Raw genomic sequence first — 18,064 nt, forward strand, 5'->3', positions numbered from 1 at the left:
ATGTTACGTGTTGCTGGTGATGTTATGTATTGCTGGTGACTTTTTGTGTTGCTGATGATGTTACATGTTGCTGGTGATGTTTCATGTTGATGGTGATGTTACGTGTTGCTGGTGATGTTGCTGGTGACTTTCTGTGTTGCTGGTGACGTTATGTGTTGCTGGTGACTGTGTGTTGCTGATGATATTACATGTTGTTGGTGATGTTATGTAGTGCTGTGTGCTGTTATGTTGGTGACTTTGTTACTGGTGACATTACATGTTGCTGGTGATGTTGCTGGTGACTTTTTGTGTTGCTGGTGATGTTACGTGTTGCTGGTGATGTTATGTGGTGACTTGCTGTTGATGCATCATGTTGCTAGTGATGTTCCTGGTGACTTTGTGTGTTGCTGTAACTTTGTGTGTTGCTGACGACTTTGCATGTTGCGGGTGACTTTGTGTGTTGCTGGTGATGTTTCATGTTGCTGATGACATTGCTGGTGATGTTACATGTTGCTGGTGATGTTGCGTGTTTCTGGTGACATTACGTGTTGCTGGCGATGTTGCATGTTGCTGGCGATGTTGCGTGTTTCTGGTGATGTTACATGTTGCTGGCGATGTTACATGTTTTTGGCGTTGTAACATGGTGCTGGTGATGTTGATTGTTTCTGGTGATGTTACGTGTTGACGTTGACATTGTGTGTTGCTGGTGATTTTACATGATGGTGGCGATGCTAAATGTTGGTAGTGACGTTACATGTTGTCAGTGATGCTGTATATTGGCGGTGGCGTTACATATTTGTGGCGATGTTACGTGTTGGTGGTAACATTACATGTTGCTGGTGATGTTACGTGATACTGATGGCATTAGATGTTGCAGGCGATGTTGAGTGGTGCTGGTGACTTTGTGTATTGCTGGTGTTGCTGGTGATGATGAGTGTTGCTGGCAATGTTACCTGTTACAGGTGGCATTAGATGTTGCTGGCGATGTTACATGTTGCTGGTGGCATTAGATGTTGCAGGCTATGTTTTTGCTGGTGATGTTGTTAAGCTGCTGGTGACTGTGTTGCTGGTGATTTTGCATATTGATGGTGACTTTGCGTGTTGATGGTGACACTGTGTGTTGCTGTTGATTTTACATGTTTGTGGTGATGTTACATGTTGATGGTGCCGTTACACGTTTGCGGTGGCATTACATGTTTGCTGGTGGCGTTACATGTTGGTGGTGATGTTACATGTTTGCCGCTGGCGTTACATGTTGGTGGTGATGTTACATGTTTGGTGGTGACGTTACATGTTTGCCGGTGGCGTTACATGTTGGTGGTGATGTTACATGTTTTCCGTTGGCATTACATGTTGGTCGGGTGCCGTTTGTTGCTGCGGTCAGGTGTTGCCGACGAGGAAGGCGACGGAGGTGTGGCTGACCCACTGCGCGGCCTTCCTGGCTTACCTGGCCCACGCCGCCTCCAGCGTCCGCCAGACCTCCAGCACTCTCCTCATGCACGTCGGTGGGTGGTGTGTGGGTGGGTGTGGGGAGGGGGGTGTGGATGTGGAGGGGGGGCGAAGTGTGGGGGGATGTGGGTGTGTGTAGGTGTTTGTGGGTGGATTTGTGGGTGGGTGGTTGTGGGTGGGTGGGTTTGGGTGGATGGGTGTGGGTGGGTGGTGTGTGGGTGGCTGTTGTGTGTATGTGTGTGTGTGTGTGTGTGGCTGTGCAAGTGTGTGGGTGTGGGTGTTGTGTGTGTGGGTGGGTGGGTGTTGTGTGAGTGGGTTGGTGTGTGGTGGGTGTTGTGTGTCGGTGGGTGTGTGTGTGTGTGGGTGGATGTGTGTGTGTGTGTGAGTGTGGGTGTTGGTAGATGGGTGTGGGTGGGTGTTCTGTGTGAACATGTGTGTGGGTGTGTGGGAGTGTGGGTGGGAGTGTGTGTGTGGCTTCTGGGCTGGGTTGCACATGCCATCTCGGCAGCGCTAAGTTTGCTTACTCTTACGAATCATCTCAGATGTATGGAATTTGAATGACACAGGCAACGAATGATGAGTGCCCAGTGGCAGCTGTCGCTCGGCTCTACCAAGGTAGGCAGCCTGTTGTGCAAAATGACCCTGAGTTTGAAAAGTGCTTAGAGCTTGGTCTCCAGCCAAGGATAGGTGCCATATAATCACCCATATCAACAATCTTCAGTATATGGAATTTGCGTAGACTTAGGAAAAATCTTAAATGAACTTGATGCTGCTGAGATCCTGGATTTTTCAGTCTTTCTGCTGCAGTGCTGGGTTGTGCTAAGTTTGCATTGCCTCTAAGAATTTTCCTGCATCTGTGGAATTAGCTTAGATAGATATATATATATATATGGGGAAATTCTTACAGCTAAGCAAACTTAGCACTGCTAGGATGACTCATGAAGCCCAGTGCTGGAATGTAGGGTGCTTGTTTTTGATTCCTGCTCTATCAGTTTTGTTTTGCTGAAGGTTTTTTGTTTTGTTTGACAAAAGTTAAGCAGATTGTCATCGTCAGTTCGATGTTTAGAATTTGTCATGTTTAACTTGAAGTTTGATTCATGGTCTTTTTTTTTTTTAGCTTATGTGTATGAATGTTCATTGTGTGTGTGTGTATGTGTGTGTGTGTGTGTCTGTGTGTGTGTGTGTCTGTGACTGTGTGTGTGTGTGTGTGTGTGTGTGTGTGTGTGTGTGTGTCTGTGACTCTGTGTGTGTGTGTGTGTGTGTGTGTGTGTGTGTCTGTGACTCTGTGTGTGTGTGTGTCTGTGTGTGTGTGTGTGTGTCTGTGACTCTGTGTGTGTGTGTGTCTGTGTGTGTGTGTGTGTGTGTGTCTGAGTGTGTGTGTGTGTGTGTGTTAGAGCAGATTTGGTGCAATGCATATATCAGTCCGCATGCTTTGAATAGTTTGATGCTTCCATGAGACTGAAAATTCATGTGTGTATGCATGTATGTGTGTGTTCATGTGCGTATATATGTCTGTGTGTGTGTATGCGCTTCTGTATGTGTGTGTGTGTGTATGTGTGTGTGTGTGTGTGTGTGTGTGTTCATGTGTGTGTGTGTTCATGTGTGTGTGCGTGTGTGTGTGTTGTGTGTTTGTGTGTGTGTGTGTGTGTGTTTCTGTATGTTTCTGTGTGTGTGTGTTCATGTATGTGTGTGTGTGTGTGTTCATGTATGTGTGTGTGTGTGTTCATGTATGTGTGTGTGTGCACACACTTGCATGTTGCTAGCCACAAACCGGGGAGGCAGCGCTGTACTGATGAAGCTGGTGATGCATCACTTGACCCAAGGCTGGCCCATCAGTGTGGATTCCTTGGCTTCTTGCCATCACTTTCTTCTGGGTGAGGGGGTGTGTGGGTGTGAGGAAGTGTGTGGGTGTGAGGAAGTGTGTGGGTGTGAGGTGAGGGAGTGTGTGGGTGTGAGGGAGTGTGTGGGTGTGGGGTGGTGGGGGAGGGGGGCTTTGGCGGTGTGTGTGTGGTTGTGAGTGTGTGTGCGTGTGTAGGGGTGTGGGGGCTTTGGTGGTGTGAGTGTGGTTGTGAGCGTATGTGTGTGTGGGTGTGTGGGTGTGGTTGTGGGGGCTTTGGTGGTGTGAGTGTGGTTGTGAGCATGTGTGTGTGGGGGGTGTGTGGATGTGGTGGGGGCTTTGGTGGTGTGAGTGTGGTTGTGAGCGTATATGTGTGTGTGGGTGTGGTGGGGGCCTTGGTGGTGTGAGTGTGGTTGTGAGCGTGGGGGTGGGGGTGGGGGGGGGTGGGGGCTTTGGTGGTGTGAGTGTGGTTGTGAGCGTATGTGTGTGGGGGGGGTGTGGGTGTGGTGGGGGCTTTGGTGGTGTGAGTGTGGTTGTGAGCGTATGTGTGTGGGGGTGTGTGGGTGTGGTGGGGGCTTTGGTGGTGTGAGTGTGGTTGTGAGCGTATGTGTGTGGGTGTGGGGGCTTTGGTGGTTGTGAGCATATATGTGTTGGGGTGTTGGGGCTTTGGCGGTGAGAATATGGTTGTAAGCATGTGTGTGTGTGTGGAGGGGGTGGGGGGGTGGGTGTGTGTGTGTGTGTAGGGGCTTTGGCGGTGAGAGTGTAGTAAGCGTGTGGATGTGGGGGGGCATGGGGGTGTGTGTGGGGGCTTTGGCGGTGAGAGTGTGGTTGTGAGTGTGTGTGTATGTGTGTTGGGGGGGATGTGTGTGTGGGGAGGGGGGCTTTGGTGGTGAGAGTGTGGTGAGCGTGTGGATGGGGGGGGTGTGGGGGCTTTGGTGGTGAGAGTGTGGTGAGCGTGTGGATGTGGGGGGGTGGGGGCTTTGGTGGTGAGAGTGTGGTTGTGAGCGTGTGTGTGGGGAGGTGTGTGTGTGTGTGTGTGTGTGTGGGGATTGTAAGAATTGTGTGTGTGTTGTGTGAGTGGGTGTTTGTGTGTAGTGTTGTGTTAGTCTGCTTGTGTGTATATATTGTTTGTGTTGTGTGTATGTGTGTGTTTGTGAGTGTGTTGAATGAGTGTGTGTGTGGTGTGTATGTGTGTGTTTGTATATTGTGAGTGTGCTCTTAGTGTGTGCTAGTGTTGTGTGAGTATTTTGTGTGTGTTGTGTGTGTTGTGTATGTTTGTGTAGTATGTGCGTGCATTGTGAGTAAGTGAGTTTGTGTGTGTGTGTGTGTGTGTTTATGTTTGTGTGTGTTTATAAGTGTGTGTGTGTGTGTGTGTGTGTGTGTGTGTGTGGTCATATTTGCAGTTGCATGTGGGTTTGCTTTTGATATTATTTCATTTAAAAAAAGAAAAGAATTTTTCCTAGAAATGTTTTGTACAAATTTCTCCATCATAAACATTGTTGGCATCATTCAGTAGCCGACGGGTCTTCTCAAACCTAGTGATAATGTGCCCAGCTAGGAAGCAAACGTCCACAAATTCTTAGTTCTGTACAGGGATATTTTCTTCCCCGTCCACTAGACCTTGAGTGGAGCTAGTCGTTCATATGCGATATTTAACTGTGCAGCAAGCACTTAGATTATGTAAAAGAACCCATGGCAACAGGGTTGTCCCTGGGAAAATTTTTTAGAAAAATCAACTTTGATAGTAAGAAAAATAAGCTTGCACAAGTTGCCGACAGAAGAAAAAAAACACACAAAAAAACCGAAGAAACCAATGATGCTGCATAGTGGAAACACAGTGTGCTTGGGGAAAACAAGTTGAACTAAACACAGAGAAATCTGTTGTGATAAAATCATGCTGCAGTACATTTCGGTTATGCAAGATTCTGATAACTGCGTGCGCAGACCAAAATGGGGATGGTGTGACCTGGGAGGGCATGGAGGGGCGTATGTTCGTGTACGAACTGCTGTGCAAGTACCTGATCGAGGTCCACTCGGCCCATGTGGATGAAGAGCCCAGCTCCGTCACCTTGCACAGCGTCTGCAGTCAGGATGGCGGCAGGTGAGGAAAGAGAATGTGTGTGTGTGCGTGTTTGTGTTTGCGTGTGTTTGTGTGTGTGTGTGTGTGTGTGTGTGTGTGTGTGTGTTTTGTGAGTGTGTGTTTGTGTGTGCGTGTGTTTGTTTGTGTGTGTATTTTGTGAGTATGTGTGCGTGTGTGTGCGTGTGTGTTTGTGTGTGTGTGTGTTTTGTGAGTGTGTGTGTGTTTGTGTGTGCGTGTGTTTGTTTGTGTGTGTATTTTGTGAGTGTGTGTGCGTGTGTGTTTGTGTGTGTGTGTCTGTGAGTGAGTGTGTCTGTGAGAGAGAGAGAGAGAGAGAGAGAGAGAGAGAGAGAGGATGAATAGTGGAATGAAGGGGGAAACCTGAGACAAAAGAAAAAGAAAGAAAACAAAACAAACATGCCTACTATTCCGGAATAGCTGTTCGTTATGGAAAGAGAGAGAGAAATCCATCGCTGTTGTGGGTGCTATGGCTGTGGATCTCATTTTACAGGGGGGGGAAAAAACCATCAACAAGGAAACAAAATACAAGCAGGAGCACCCACAGGTCCCAGACATCTGCACAGTTAACACCATGACAACTTTGAAGCGTGTACTTACTGTTAATGAGGGTCAGATGTTTATTTTCAGTCTGAAAGGGAGAGGTTCTCTTATTGTTTTCAGTGGTTTTGTGCTTGTTCAAACATGCACACATGTACACACCTACACAACATTGCACGTGTGAGAAAACGGTGTGCTCCTGAAAACTCTGGAAAATTTCAGTTTGTTCTGGATTTTTGCATCATCTGTTCCTGATGGAAAGATTTTGGGGTAGACATACATGACAAGAAAAACATGAAAAGGTGCTGCATGACTTGCATGCAGCTGAGTTGGAATAAAAAAAAAAACACATGGAGACAAGCACACATGCACACACACATGCACACACGCATACACTGAGCTATATGTTACACTGGGATTGTCAGTAGCTAATGATGAATAACAGGTTAGGTGTGCTAACCTCACAGAATTTATATTCATGCCACAGTTGTGTGATAGATGTAAGATTTATTTCGTAGGGCTATATATTAAAGTGAAAATGAAAACTTGGCCATACACTCAGAAGAAGGGGGCGCGGTGAGGGAGGGGGTTGGGGGGGGGGGGGGGGAGAGATAAAGCTACAGTAAGATTTGTATGTGTCTGTTTATCTGTGAGATAATTAATCACAAGAACCATGAGAGAGAGAGAGAGAAAGATCAAAAGAAATTACAAGAAACATTTTTTAGAATGGTGAAACAGGGAATATAAACAGCCAGTGTTTAACAGTCAGCAAGCAGTCATAGATTTAGAAACACTCACATTGACACAGGTATGCAGGTTCTCTCTCTCTCTCTCTCTGTCCCTCTGTCACACACACACACACACACACACACACACATATACGGGGACACATGTATGTATACACATGCACACACAGACATGCACACATGCACGCGCATATACACACGTACACACACACTCATTCTATCATCTAATATAACTAATAGCAAAAAGACACTAAACTAAAGAGTGAACACACTGACTCACTCACTTTCTCTTTCAAACACTCACTCACTCACTCACTTTCTCTTTCAAACACACACTCACTCACTCACTTTCTCTTTCAAACACACACTCACTCACTCACTTTCTCTTTCAAACACACACTCACTCACTCACTCACTTTCTCTTTCAAACACACACTCACTCACTCACTTTCTCCTTCAAACACACACTCACTCACTCACTTTCTCTTTCAAACACACACTCACTCACTCACTTTCTCTTTCAAACACACACTCACTCACTCACTTTCTCTTTCAAACACACACTCACTCACTCACTTTCAAACACACACTCACTTTCTCTTTCAAACACACACACACTCACACACTTTCTCTTTCAAACACACACTCACTCACTCACTTTCTCTTTCAAACACACACTCACTCACCCACTTTCTCTTTCAAACACACACTCACTCACTCACTTTCTCTTTCAAACACACACACACTCACTTTCTCTTTCAAACACACACACACTCACTCACTTTCTCTTTCAAACACACACACACTCACTTTCTCTTTCAAACACACACACACTCACTCACTTTCTCTTTCAGACACATACACCTCTTCATACTAAGCCAAATCATTCCATAGTAAGAAGACTATCAAACAGTTGATGTGTGTTTCTGCAGCAGTGAAACGGAAGAGTCTGTGGATCAAATGTACAAAAACATCAGCAGTTACCTCACCAGGCAGTCTCCACTGACACAACTTCTTCTCCTTGACAACGCACAACGTTTGGCTGATGAAGCAGGGATTCAGGTAAAGCTGTAATTGTTGTCACCATTGATACTTATATATTGTATTTGTATTTGTATTTTTCTGTATCACAACAGATTTCTCTGTGTGAAATTTGGGCTGCTCTCCCCAGGGAGAGCGCGTCGCTATACTACAGCACTACCCATTTTTGGGGTATTTTTTCCTGCATGCAGTTTTATTTGTTTTTCCTATGGAGGTGGATTTTTCTACAGAATTTTGCCAGGGACAACCATTTTGTTGCCATGGGTTCTTTTACATGCATGCTGCACACGGGACCTCGGTTTATCATCTCATCCATATGACTAGCATCCAGACCACCACTCAAGGTCTAGTGGAGGGGGAGAAAATATCGGCGGCTGAGCCGTGATTTGAACCAGCGCGCTCAGATTCTCTCGCTTCCTAGGCGGACGTGTTACCTCTAGGCCATCACTCCAGTATAGTGCCTGTCTCAGTGAGGTATCGAGCTCAAAGTACTTTACAAACACAGTCATTTGCACAACAGGCTTGCCTACCTAGGTAGAGCGGACTGAGAGATTTAGACACTCATCATTCGTTTCCTGTCATTCTGCCAGGCTTCAATCATGCACACACACCCACATGTATTCTAGAGTGGATTTTTAATACAGGATTTTTCCAGGGACAGCTTTCTCTTGTTGCTATGGGTTCTTTAACATCCACTAAGTGCATGCTGCATGCAGTACCTTGGTTTATCATTTCATCCAAATAACAAGAATCCAGACCACCACTGAAGGTCTAGTGGAGGGGGAGAAAATTCTGGAAAGTGTGGGATTCAGTCCTGCAAATTCAGATTCTCTCACTTCTATGACAAAGTTGTTACCAGTTGCCACCATTCCACTCCGATGGTAATAATGATCCTTTCATGTAAATACTGAGATGTTTCATTCATTCATTCTCCCTCTTTCTCTCTCCATCTCACTCCGTCTCTTTGTCAGTTTTGCTTAATTAAGTCCACTTAATCTTTTGGTTGAAGAGGTATCCAGCATATTGTGGTGTTGAACAGAAAGTCAGACGAATGATGGCAGTTCAGCTTTTCACTAATGTCTGATTTTTTTGTTCTTTTAAAAGGTCTTTCTTTTTGAAATGTTCTCATCAGTGCTTGTCTTTGGACAAATGTGAAAAGAAAGCTCTACAAGAAAACACTACCATTTGTGATCTGTTCATGTATTTTTAGGTGCTGAGTGAGGGGGAACTGCAAGATCTACAACGATGGTTACTGGCGCACAGTTCTTGTTTGTCTCACAGGTGGGTATTGGTCACATGCATGATTTTTTCTGACATTTTAAAGAAAATCTGAACTCTGCTAGAACTGGAAATACTCAACATTTATAAAATCATCAAGGAAAGTGACTTATCTCATACTTCTTTCTTACTTTCAATGACAGGCATACTACCCGAATGGTTAAAGCGACTGACTTTATGTCTGAAGGTTTGATCCCAGTATTGGCATCAGGTGGGTTAACTCACTCAGGACGGCAAGTTTTCTCCCTTGCTTTTCCCCATAGACAGCCCATTTGTAAGAGTTTGGGAAAAAATTACAAAAAATACAGAGTAAGAAAATGAAACTTTCAGAACTGGTGTGTTATTATATGATGGGCTGTTACATATAAAAAATATAAAATTTCTCATCTTTTTTTCACAGTTTTACCATTGTGTCGAAAATTATGCCAATTTTTCATCCCGAATCACCATACCCATGCTCGCTTTCTGCACTTAATTCACTTTCTTCTTTGTCATCATCCACCTCTTTGATGTCCAACCTTCAGTTTGTAGCATTTCAAGTACTTTGGCAACTCTAAAACGTTGCCATTGCTGCCTTGTTCACTCTGCAACATTTCGAGAAGAACCCACTTCAGACGCCACTTTGCTAACAGATTGGCACACGAGCAGGCAACTGGCCAGTGACTTTTTCAGCGTGTGTGCAAGACTAACCAGGTTGCACATTACAGGCTGGCCAATCATACCATTCAGTTGTGGAGTGACCCAGAATAGCCCACTCTGCTTTGCTAATCACAAAATCACGTGTACAGTGCATGATGGATTTTTATTTTTGGAAAATGCTGTTCCATTCCGTCTTCCGAATCCGAATCCATTTTATGTGGGAATGCTCATGCATTCCGTCATCTGGAGAGAGTTAAGGGTGGAGATTCTACCATTCAGATACATTGTTAAAGATCAAGTAATCCATGTCAGTGTTCGGTAGGTTTGTTAAAGATCAAGTAATCCATGTCAGTGTTCGGTAGGTTATGGAAACAGGAACATAACCAACATGCACACTCCCGAAAATGGAGAATGGCTAAAATGGGGTAAAACTCAAATCACATAAAAGTTTGCCCTTACGTGAATGTGAACGTGGAGGTAGTAGCCCAGATCCAAACGAACTAAAATTCTGGGTTACTATAAAAAATTTAAAAAAATTTTAAATGAATGAATTTTTCTGAAAGTGGCATCTATGATGGAAGCAGGTGTGATTGTTTTATCACAGACATGATGATGCCTTACCTGGTGGTGATAGTCTCCACCTGCCCACCTGTGGAGAACTGTTGATGTGCATGTTTCACCACACTGCCGCCTGCCTGGCACACCCACAGTGGGAGCTACGCAGGATCGCTCAGCAGGTGGAGTATGAGAGAATGTGTGTGTGTGTGTGTATTCGTTCTTTTGTTTAGCGTCTTTTCACTATCAGTGATATTAGACGTTAAAAACAAAAAAAACAAAAACAAAAAAATTTAAAGGGGTGGGGTGGGGTGGGGTGGGGGCATGGGGTATAACTAACATGCTATTACATTTAACAGTAACAATTCAATAATAATAATTATAATAATCAGAAACCATTAACACAATTCTGAAGTGCATTAAAGGAATGTAGAAATAGGGCTATGAACTAATGCCTGTGAAAGTTCGACCATAAGAACCTCGTCAGAAATAACTTTACAAAAATCATCTGCAGAATTATTATTCTCTTTGAAATACTTGGGCAAGAAGGTACGTAACTGCTGGCAGTGAAACAAACAATGATGCAAGCTGAACTGCTTACCACAGATGCATGTAACATTTTTACTATACTTTATCTTCAGCGCATCAAGTTTTATACGGAAGAAAGTAGAGGTTATTAATCTTGTATAGCAAGCTGATGGATTCGGTATCTTTTCTTTAATAATATTCTCGGGGAATAATGTTCCTTTATGGTTTAAAAACTTTAACTTCCATCGGTTATGAAATCGACCCCATGCTGATTTTTCTAACAAAGTGTGTGCCTCTTTTACGGAGAGACGGACATGTATTTTTGTCGATTTTTCTGAATCTTGCGCTCCTCTTTTAGCTGCTTTATCAACAGTTTCATTGCCAAGAATGCCCACATGAGAAGGCACCCAACAAAAACTGACCTCAGTCCCTTTAATCCTTAAACAATGTACCAAATGATTTGCCTCAATAACTAAGTCAGGTCTTGTTTCAAGGCTGAATAGTTCTAGAGCATAAAGTACTGATTTGGAATCAACAAAGAATGCTATTTTCGAGAAAACTATTTGATGGCTCACTAAGTAGTTCAGAGCTTGTATAATAGCAATTAGCTCAGCTGTGAATATGGAAAGGTGTTTTCCAATAAAGTAAGATTTTTCAACTTTAAAGGCAGGAATATAGAAAGCTGCACCAGCATTTTTGTCATCAAGAACAGATCCATCTGTAAATACATGGAGATGATTCTGATATTTTTCTGTTATATGAATTCTGGCAGTACTTGTCGTGATATTGATGTTTTCTTCCTTTTTTGTTTCAGAATAAGTGATATCAAAATCCGCTTTCAACATTTGCCAAAAAGGAACAGGAGAATGATGTGGTTTTGCAGCTAACTCTTTCATGTTAACTCAAATAAAACATCAGTTTGCCCGCAGAAAAAGTGTCCTCGCAACGTTTTTTGACGTAAAAAAAGCCTACGATCAGCTTTGGCACAAACGTCTTTTATTCAAACTGAAATCAGTTGGAATATCTGGTAATCTCTATGAGTATATTAAAAGTTTTTTTTATCTAATAGAATTATTCAAGCAAGGGTGGGAACACATTATTCTTTGCCACATAAACTTGACATGGGAATTCCACAGGGCTCAGTTATAGCCCCTATTCTCTTTAATATTCTTATTCAGGATCTACCAAAGGCATTGTCAAATCGTGTAGTTTTAGTACAGTATGCTGATGATATATGTATGTGGATGGGTGTCAATCTAAAAAAGTCAACAACACAAAGAGCACAGAATTATATACGTCGTTTGTATCAGTCTGATCTCGATAACATTGGTAACTATATGTTTGAAAATGGTCTAGCTTTGTCGACTGAAAAAACATGTATGATGTTGTTTAATTCAGGTGGTAACCCATCTAGCACACCCATTTTTAAATTACTTGGTGACGTCATTGATTATAATCAGGTAGTGAAGTTTTTAGGCGTTTATCTTACTTCAAAGCTGACATGGAACATTCACTTTGATTACATCTTAACAAAGGTATGTGTGTGTGTGTGTGTGTGTTTGAGGGAGTGTGTATGTGTGTGTGTGTGTGTGTGTGTACGTGTGTGTGTGTGTGTGTGTTTGAGGGAGTGTGTGTGTGCGTGCATTAGCGCATGTGTGTACTTGTACATATGTGTATGTGCATACTCGTGTGTGTGTCTGCTGTAAATCTGTGTGTGTGTGAGATCTTCAGTTTGACGTCTATTCACGGGAAGTGTTTTTAGATGGAAAGAAGAGAGGTAGTGGGTGAAAGAGAGGGAATGCTTGTGATTATTATATTAGTCTAGAGAAAATGAAAATAGTCTTTTATAAGAAATAAAAAGTTTAAAAACATGATGGTTTGTAATAATTGAGGAGTAATAGGAGGGAGATTAGGTGCATGCATATCAACAAGTATTAATTTACTACATCAACAAGTATTAACTTACAACGATGTAAATATAGATAAAGACATTAATTAAAATACATCAAAGGAGGATTCCAACTGGACTGGAGTTAAAAGTTTCCGAAAACATTCTAAGCAATGAATAATCATTCAAAATCTTTTCAGTGGCTAATGGATCATTGATAGAAAAGTGATCAGCTACACCTTTTGGTATTAACTGTCCTATGCTTGGACAGTGGATGAGTAGATGGCTTACAGTTATTTGCTTACCGCACATACATTTTGTATTCTTAGAAAATTTTGTACGAAAGGCATTTAAACGAATTCTGTACATAAGACTTGTAGTTTGCGTGTGTGTGTATGGGTCTGTATGGATGTGCATGTACATGCATGTGTGCTTGCATGTGTGCATGTATGTGTGTGTGTGGTATGTGTGGATGTGTGTGTTGTGCATTGTGTATGCGTATGTGTGTGTGTGTGTAATGAGTATGTGTTGTGTTGTGTGTGTGTGTGTTGTGTTGAGTATGTGTGTTGTGTGTGCGTTGTGCATGTGTGATGTGCAATGGGGGATGTGTCGTGATGTGTGTGATGGGCCCGTGTGCGCAGATGTTGCCGTGCGTGTGCGAGGTGCTGTGCCTGTACAGCGTGGACCTGGTGATGGGGGTGTGGGGCTACATGACGCAGGACGCCTCCCTCCTCTCCTTCCTGGGCCTGCGGGCCCTGCACCACAGCCTGTCCCTCTGCGCCCGCGTCGTCGCCACCACGCAGCTCACCTCCAGGGTCAGTGAGAGGGGCGGGAGGGGGCGGGGTTGGTCAGTTGTAAGGGGCTGGGGGGAATCGGGGGTGGGGGTGGGGGTTGGGGGGCAGGAGTTGGGGTCAAGGGGCAGGGGTTGGGGGTAAGGGGTCGGGGGCAAGTGATGGGGGCAGGGGTTGGGGGCAAGGGGTGGGGGGCAGGGGGTTGGGGGCAGGGGTTGGGGGCAGAGGGTGGGGTGGGGTGGGGAGCAGGTGATGGGGGTTGGGGGCAGGGGTGGGGGGCAGGGGTTGGGGGCAGGTGATGGGGGCAGGGGGTTGGGGGCAGGTGATGGGGGCAGGGGTTGGGGGCAGAGGGTGGGGGTAAGGGGTTGGGGGCAGGTGATGGGGGCAAGGGGTGTGGGGCAGGTGATGGGGGCAGGGGTTGGGGGCAGGTGATGGGGGCAGGGGTTGGGGGCAAGGGGTTGGGGGCAGGTGATGGGGGTAGGGGGCAGGTGATGGGGGGAGGGGTTGGGGGCAAGGGGTTGGGGGCAAGGGGTTGGGGGCAGGTGATGGGGGCAAGGGGTTGGGGGCAGGTGATGGGGGCAGGAGTTGGGGGCAGGTGATGGGGGTAGGGGTTGGGGGCAGGTGATGGGGGCAGGGGTTGGGGACAAGGGGTTGGGGGCAGGTGATGGGGGCAGGAGATAAGGGCAAGGGGTTGGGGGCAGGTGATGGGGGCAAGGGGTTGGGGGCAGGTGATGGGGGCAGGGGTTGGGGGCAGGTGATGGGGGTTGGGGGCAAGGGGTTGGGGGCAAGGGGTTGGGGGCAGGTGATGGGGGCAAGGGGTTGGGGGCAGGTGATGGGGGCAGGTGATAGGGGCAAGGGGTTGGGGGCAGGTGATGGGGGCAGGTGATAGGGGCAAGGGGTTGGGGGCAGTTGATGGGGGCAAGGGGTGTGGGCAGGTGATGGGGGCAGGGGTTGGGGGCAGGTGAAGGGGCAAGGGGTGTGGGGCAGGTGATGGGAGCAAAGGGTTGGGGGCAGGTGATGGGCAAGGGTTTGGGGGTAGGTGATGGGGGCAGGGGTTGGGGGCAGGGGGGGGCAAGGGGTTGGGGGCAGGGGGTTGGGGGCAAAGTGTTGGGGCCAGGGGTTGGGGCCAGGGGATTGGGGGCAGGGGTTGGGGGCAAGAGTTGGGACTAGGGGGTTGGGGGCAAAGGGTTGGGGCAAGGGGGTGGGGGAAGGTGATGGGGGCAAAGGGCTGGGGGCAAGGGGGTGGGGGGCAAGGGATGGGGGCAGCGGAAGGGGGCAGAAAAGGAGGGCTTGTTTTGTTTCTTGTCTTGACTGTACTGTGTGGAGTGATGGTCTAGAGGTAACGCATCCGCCTAGGAAGCGAGAGAATCTGAGCGCGCTGGTTCGAATCACGGCTCAGCCACTGATTATTTTCTCCCTCTCCACTAGAACTTGAGTGGTGGTCTGGACGCTAGTCATTAGGATGAGACGATAAACCAATGTCCCGTGTGCAACATGCACTTAGCACATGTAACAGAACCCACAGCAACAAAAGGGTTGTTCCTGGCAAATTCTGTACAGAAATCCATTTCAGTAGGAAAAACAAATAAAACTGCATGCAGGAAAAAATACCCCCAAAAATGGGTGGTGGCTCTGTAGTGTAGCGACGTGCTCTCCCTGGGTAGGGAGCAGCCCGAATATCTCACAGAGAAATCTGTTGTGATAAAAATAAATACAAATATAAATACAAATACATTGCTGTGTGTGTGTGTGTGTGTGTGTGTGTGTGTGTGTGTGTGTGTGTGTGCCCTGTCCATTGATGTCTTGTCTGTGCATCAATACACTGGTTTGTGTGTGTGTCTGTCTGTCTTGCATGTGTGTGTGTGTGTGTGTGTGTGTGTGTGTGTGTGTCCATCGGTGCGTTTATTTGTGTGTCTGTTTCAGTTTCATCAGTACACTGATTTGTGTGTATGGCTGTCTTGCATTGTGTTGTGTGTGTGTGTGTGTGTGTGTGTGTGTGTGTGTGTGTGTGTGTGTTGTCTGTTCTGTCCATCGATGCATTTTATTTATGTGTCTGTCTTTCTGTCGGTTACGCTGATATGTGTGTGTGGCTGTCTTGCATTGCTTTGTGTGTGTTTGTGTGTGTGTGTGTGTTTGTGTGTGTACGTCTTTGTGTCTGTGTGTCTGTTCTGTCTATAGGCGTGTTTATTTATGTGTCTGTCTGTCTGTCTCATCTGTCATTGCTGTGTCTGTCGATCAGTGCACTAAATTGTGCGTATTTCGATTTCTGTCTGTATTTTAATCCTTTAAAATCCTTTGAAACATTTTTGTTTTATACAAATAATGCTGACTGGTAAAATTTATTCTTAAAAAAAGAAGAAAAAGAGTAAGACGTTTGAAAATTTGTGTGCTTTGTATTTGTTTTGTGTTGATAACTGAATCATTAGTTAACACATTTTGGAGAGTATAGTTCATACAAATTCACTTGACAAACAAAAGCTCAAAGAAATATTTAACATAATGTTATGGTTCACAATGTCACTGATTTTTTTTTTATCTATTTTAAATTTTTTTTTTTTTTTTTCCCCAAACAGGTCTCAACCATAACCAACCCTATCTACGTAGATTTTGTGGACGGCGTGAGGAGACATGTGGAGAGTTATCTACCTTTGGTGTGTCAGCACCTTCACAGAGAAGCCTATGACAAAGTGTCGGTGGTGGCTGCGGAGACTGCTCTGCTGGCGCTCAACTTCTTCGATCTTCACAGTCACATTGTGAGCAGGTTTTCAGTTTCAGTTTCTCAAGGAAACGTTACTTCAGATCTGTATACACTACACCGCATCTGCTGGGCAGATGCCTGACCAAATGTGCTAGTCAGGCCTTGAGTGCATGCATATGTATACACATGCAGAAGATCAGATACACACATTAAAGGTCCTGTTGTCCATGTCAGCATTCGATGATTATTGAAACAAGAAATATCCAAAATGCTCGCTCCTGAAAATGGAGTATGGCTGCCTGCATGTTGGGGTAAAAGTGGTCGTACACACAAGAGCCTACTCCTACAAGTGAACAAGGGAGTCAGAGCCCATGAATCAGGAGAAGAAGAAAAATTGATTGATACATGGTGACAGGCGCAATAGCTGAGTGGTTAAATCGTTAGACTGTCAATCTGAGGGTCCCGGGTTCGAATCACAGTGACGGCGCCTGGTGGGTGAAGGGTGGAGATTTTTACAGTCTCCCAGGTCAACATATGTGCAGACCTGCTAGTGCCTGAACCCCCTTCGTGTGTATATGCAAGCAGAAGATCACATACGCACATTAAAGATCCTGTAATCCATGTCAGCGTTTGGTGAGTTATGGAAACAAGAACATACCTAGCATGCACACCCCCGAAAACGGAGTATGGCTGCCTACATGGCGGGGTAAAAATGGTCATACACGTAAAAGCCCACTCGTGTGCATACGAGTGAACGCAGAAGAAGAAGAAGAAGATACATGCTGATTCAAGAAAATCATGTTTGACGGCAAATGCGTACGCTTCAGTGACACACTGTGGAGTCTTGCTGATCACTGTTGTTTCTGTTTCTGATTCGCCGTGGCAGCAAGAAGAGCTGTGCTCAGGCATCGTCAGCCTGTGGAAAAATTTGTTCATCTTTGCCCACCCGAAGAGCGCCATAAGCACGTCCCTGTTCACCGCTCCAAGCCACCCCTTCAGCTCACCCTACGATGGTTTTCTGAGGTGAGGGAGTCCACACTGCACTTGGTGTCTACCACTGTGTGCGTGCTGTGTGATAACAATGAGGAGTCTGTTCACCGCTTTTGGCTTGTATTTGTGTTCCTTGTAAGCCCTGTCAGTGTTGGCTGGATTATGGATCCACATCCCTGAAAAGGGAGTACATGGCAGGGTGTAAATGGCCATACACACAAAAACCTACTCATGGAAGGATGGCTGTGTATATGGCAGAGTGAGAATGGCCATACACATAAAAGCCTACTCATGGAAGGATGCTGTGTATATGGCAGAGTGAGAATGGCCATATACATAAAAGCCTACTCATGGAAGGATGGCTGTGTATATGGCATAGTGAGAATGGCCATACACATAAAAGCCTACTCATGGAAGGATGTATGTGTATATGGCAGAGTGAGAATGGCCATATACATAAAAGCCTACTCATGGAAGGATGGCTGTGTATATGGCATAGTGAGAATGGCCATACACATAAAAGCCTGCTCATGGAAGGATGACTGTGTACATGGCAGGGTGTAAATGGCCATACACACAAAAACCTACTCATGGAAGGATGGCTGTGTATGTGGCAGAGTGAGAATGGCCATACACACAAAGGCCTACTCATGGTTTTGAGTAAAAGCGGAAGTTAAGCCAAAAAACGAAAAACAAACGACAACCACGAAAGAGGGGTGTTGTCACATTTAAACAGAATTTGCCCACTGATGCTTTTTTTTTTTCTCTCCTTTTTTTTCCCCTTTATTCCCTTTTTTTCTTCCTCCCCCCCCCCTTTTTTTTTTCTTCCTGGACATTTTATTCAACAATGACAACAACAAAAAAAGAAAAAAAAAACTCACACATGCATACATACAAAGCCAGTCTGTGTGTATGTGCATGGTCGTGAGAATTGTGAAGAGGGACTGGGGGAATGAGTGCACTTGCTTTTGAAGCGGGGTATTTCTTCCCCTGCTGCTCTGTCACAGCCT

General features: G+C 45.5%; 1 protein-coding gene across 1 annotated transcript in view; it reads left to right on the forward strand.

Moving 5' to 3' along the window:
* The window catches only part of LOC143286109 (uncharacterized), a 48,180-nt gene that overhangs the window by 16,412 nt on the left and 13,704 nt on the right, over nucleotides 1-18,064 (forward strand). Inside the window, exons 11-19 of the mRNA XM_076593699.1 lie at nucleotides 1,364-1,484; nucleotides 3,192-3,302; nucleotides 5,210-5,366; nucleotides 7,579-7,708; nucleotides 8,898-8,968; nucleotides 10,209-10,341; nucleotides 13,217-13,390; nucleotides 15,940-16,119; nucleotides 16,951-17,087. Coding sequence (XP_076449814.1) covers nucleotides 1,364-1,484; nucleotides 3,192-3,302; nucleotides 5,210-5,366; nucleotides 7,579-7,708; nucleotides 8,898-8,968; nucleotides 10,209-10,341; nucleotides 13,217-13,390; nucleotides 15,940-16,119; nucleotides 16,951-17,087 — 1,214 coding nt within the window. The remainder of the gene's footprint in view (nucleotides 1-1,363; nucleotides 1,485-3,191; nucleotides 3,303-5,209; nucleotides 5,367-7,578; nucleotides 7,709-8,897; nucleotides 8,969-10,208; nucleotides 10,342-13,216; nucleotides 13,391-15,939; nucleotides 16,120-16,950; nucleotides 17,088-18,064) is intronic.

The sequence above is a fragment of the Babylonia areolata genome, chromosome 9 (assembly GCF_041734735.1).
Source record: "Babylonia areolata isolate BAREFJ2019XMU chromosome 9, ASM4173473v1, whole genome shotgun sequence".
NCBI classification, from domain to species: Eukaryota; Metazoa; Mollusca; class Gastropoda; order Neogastropoda; family Buccinidae; genus Babylonia; species Babylonia areolata.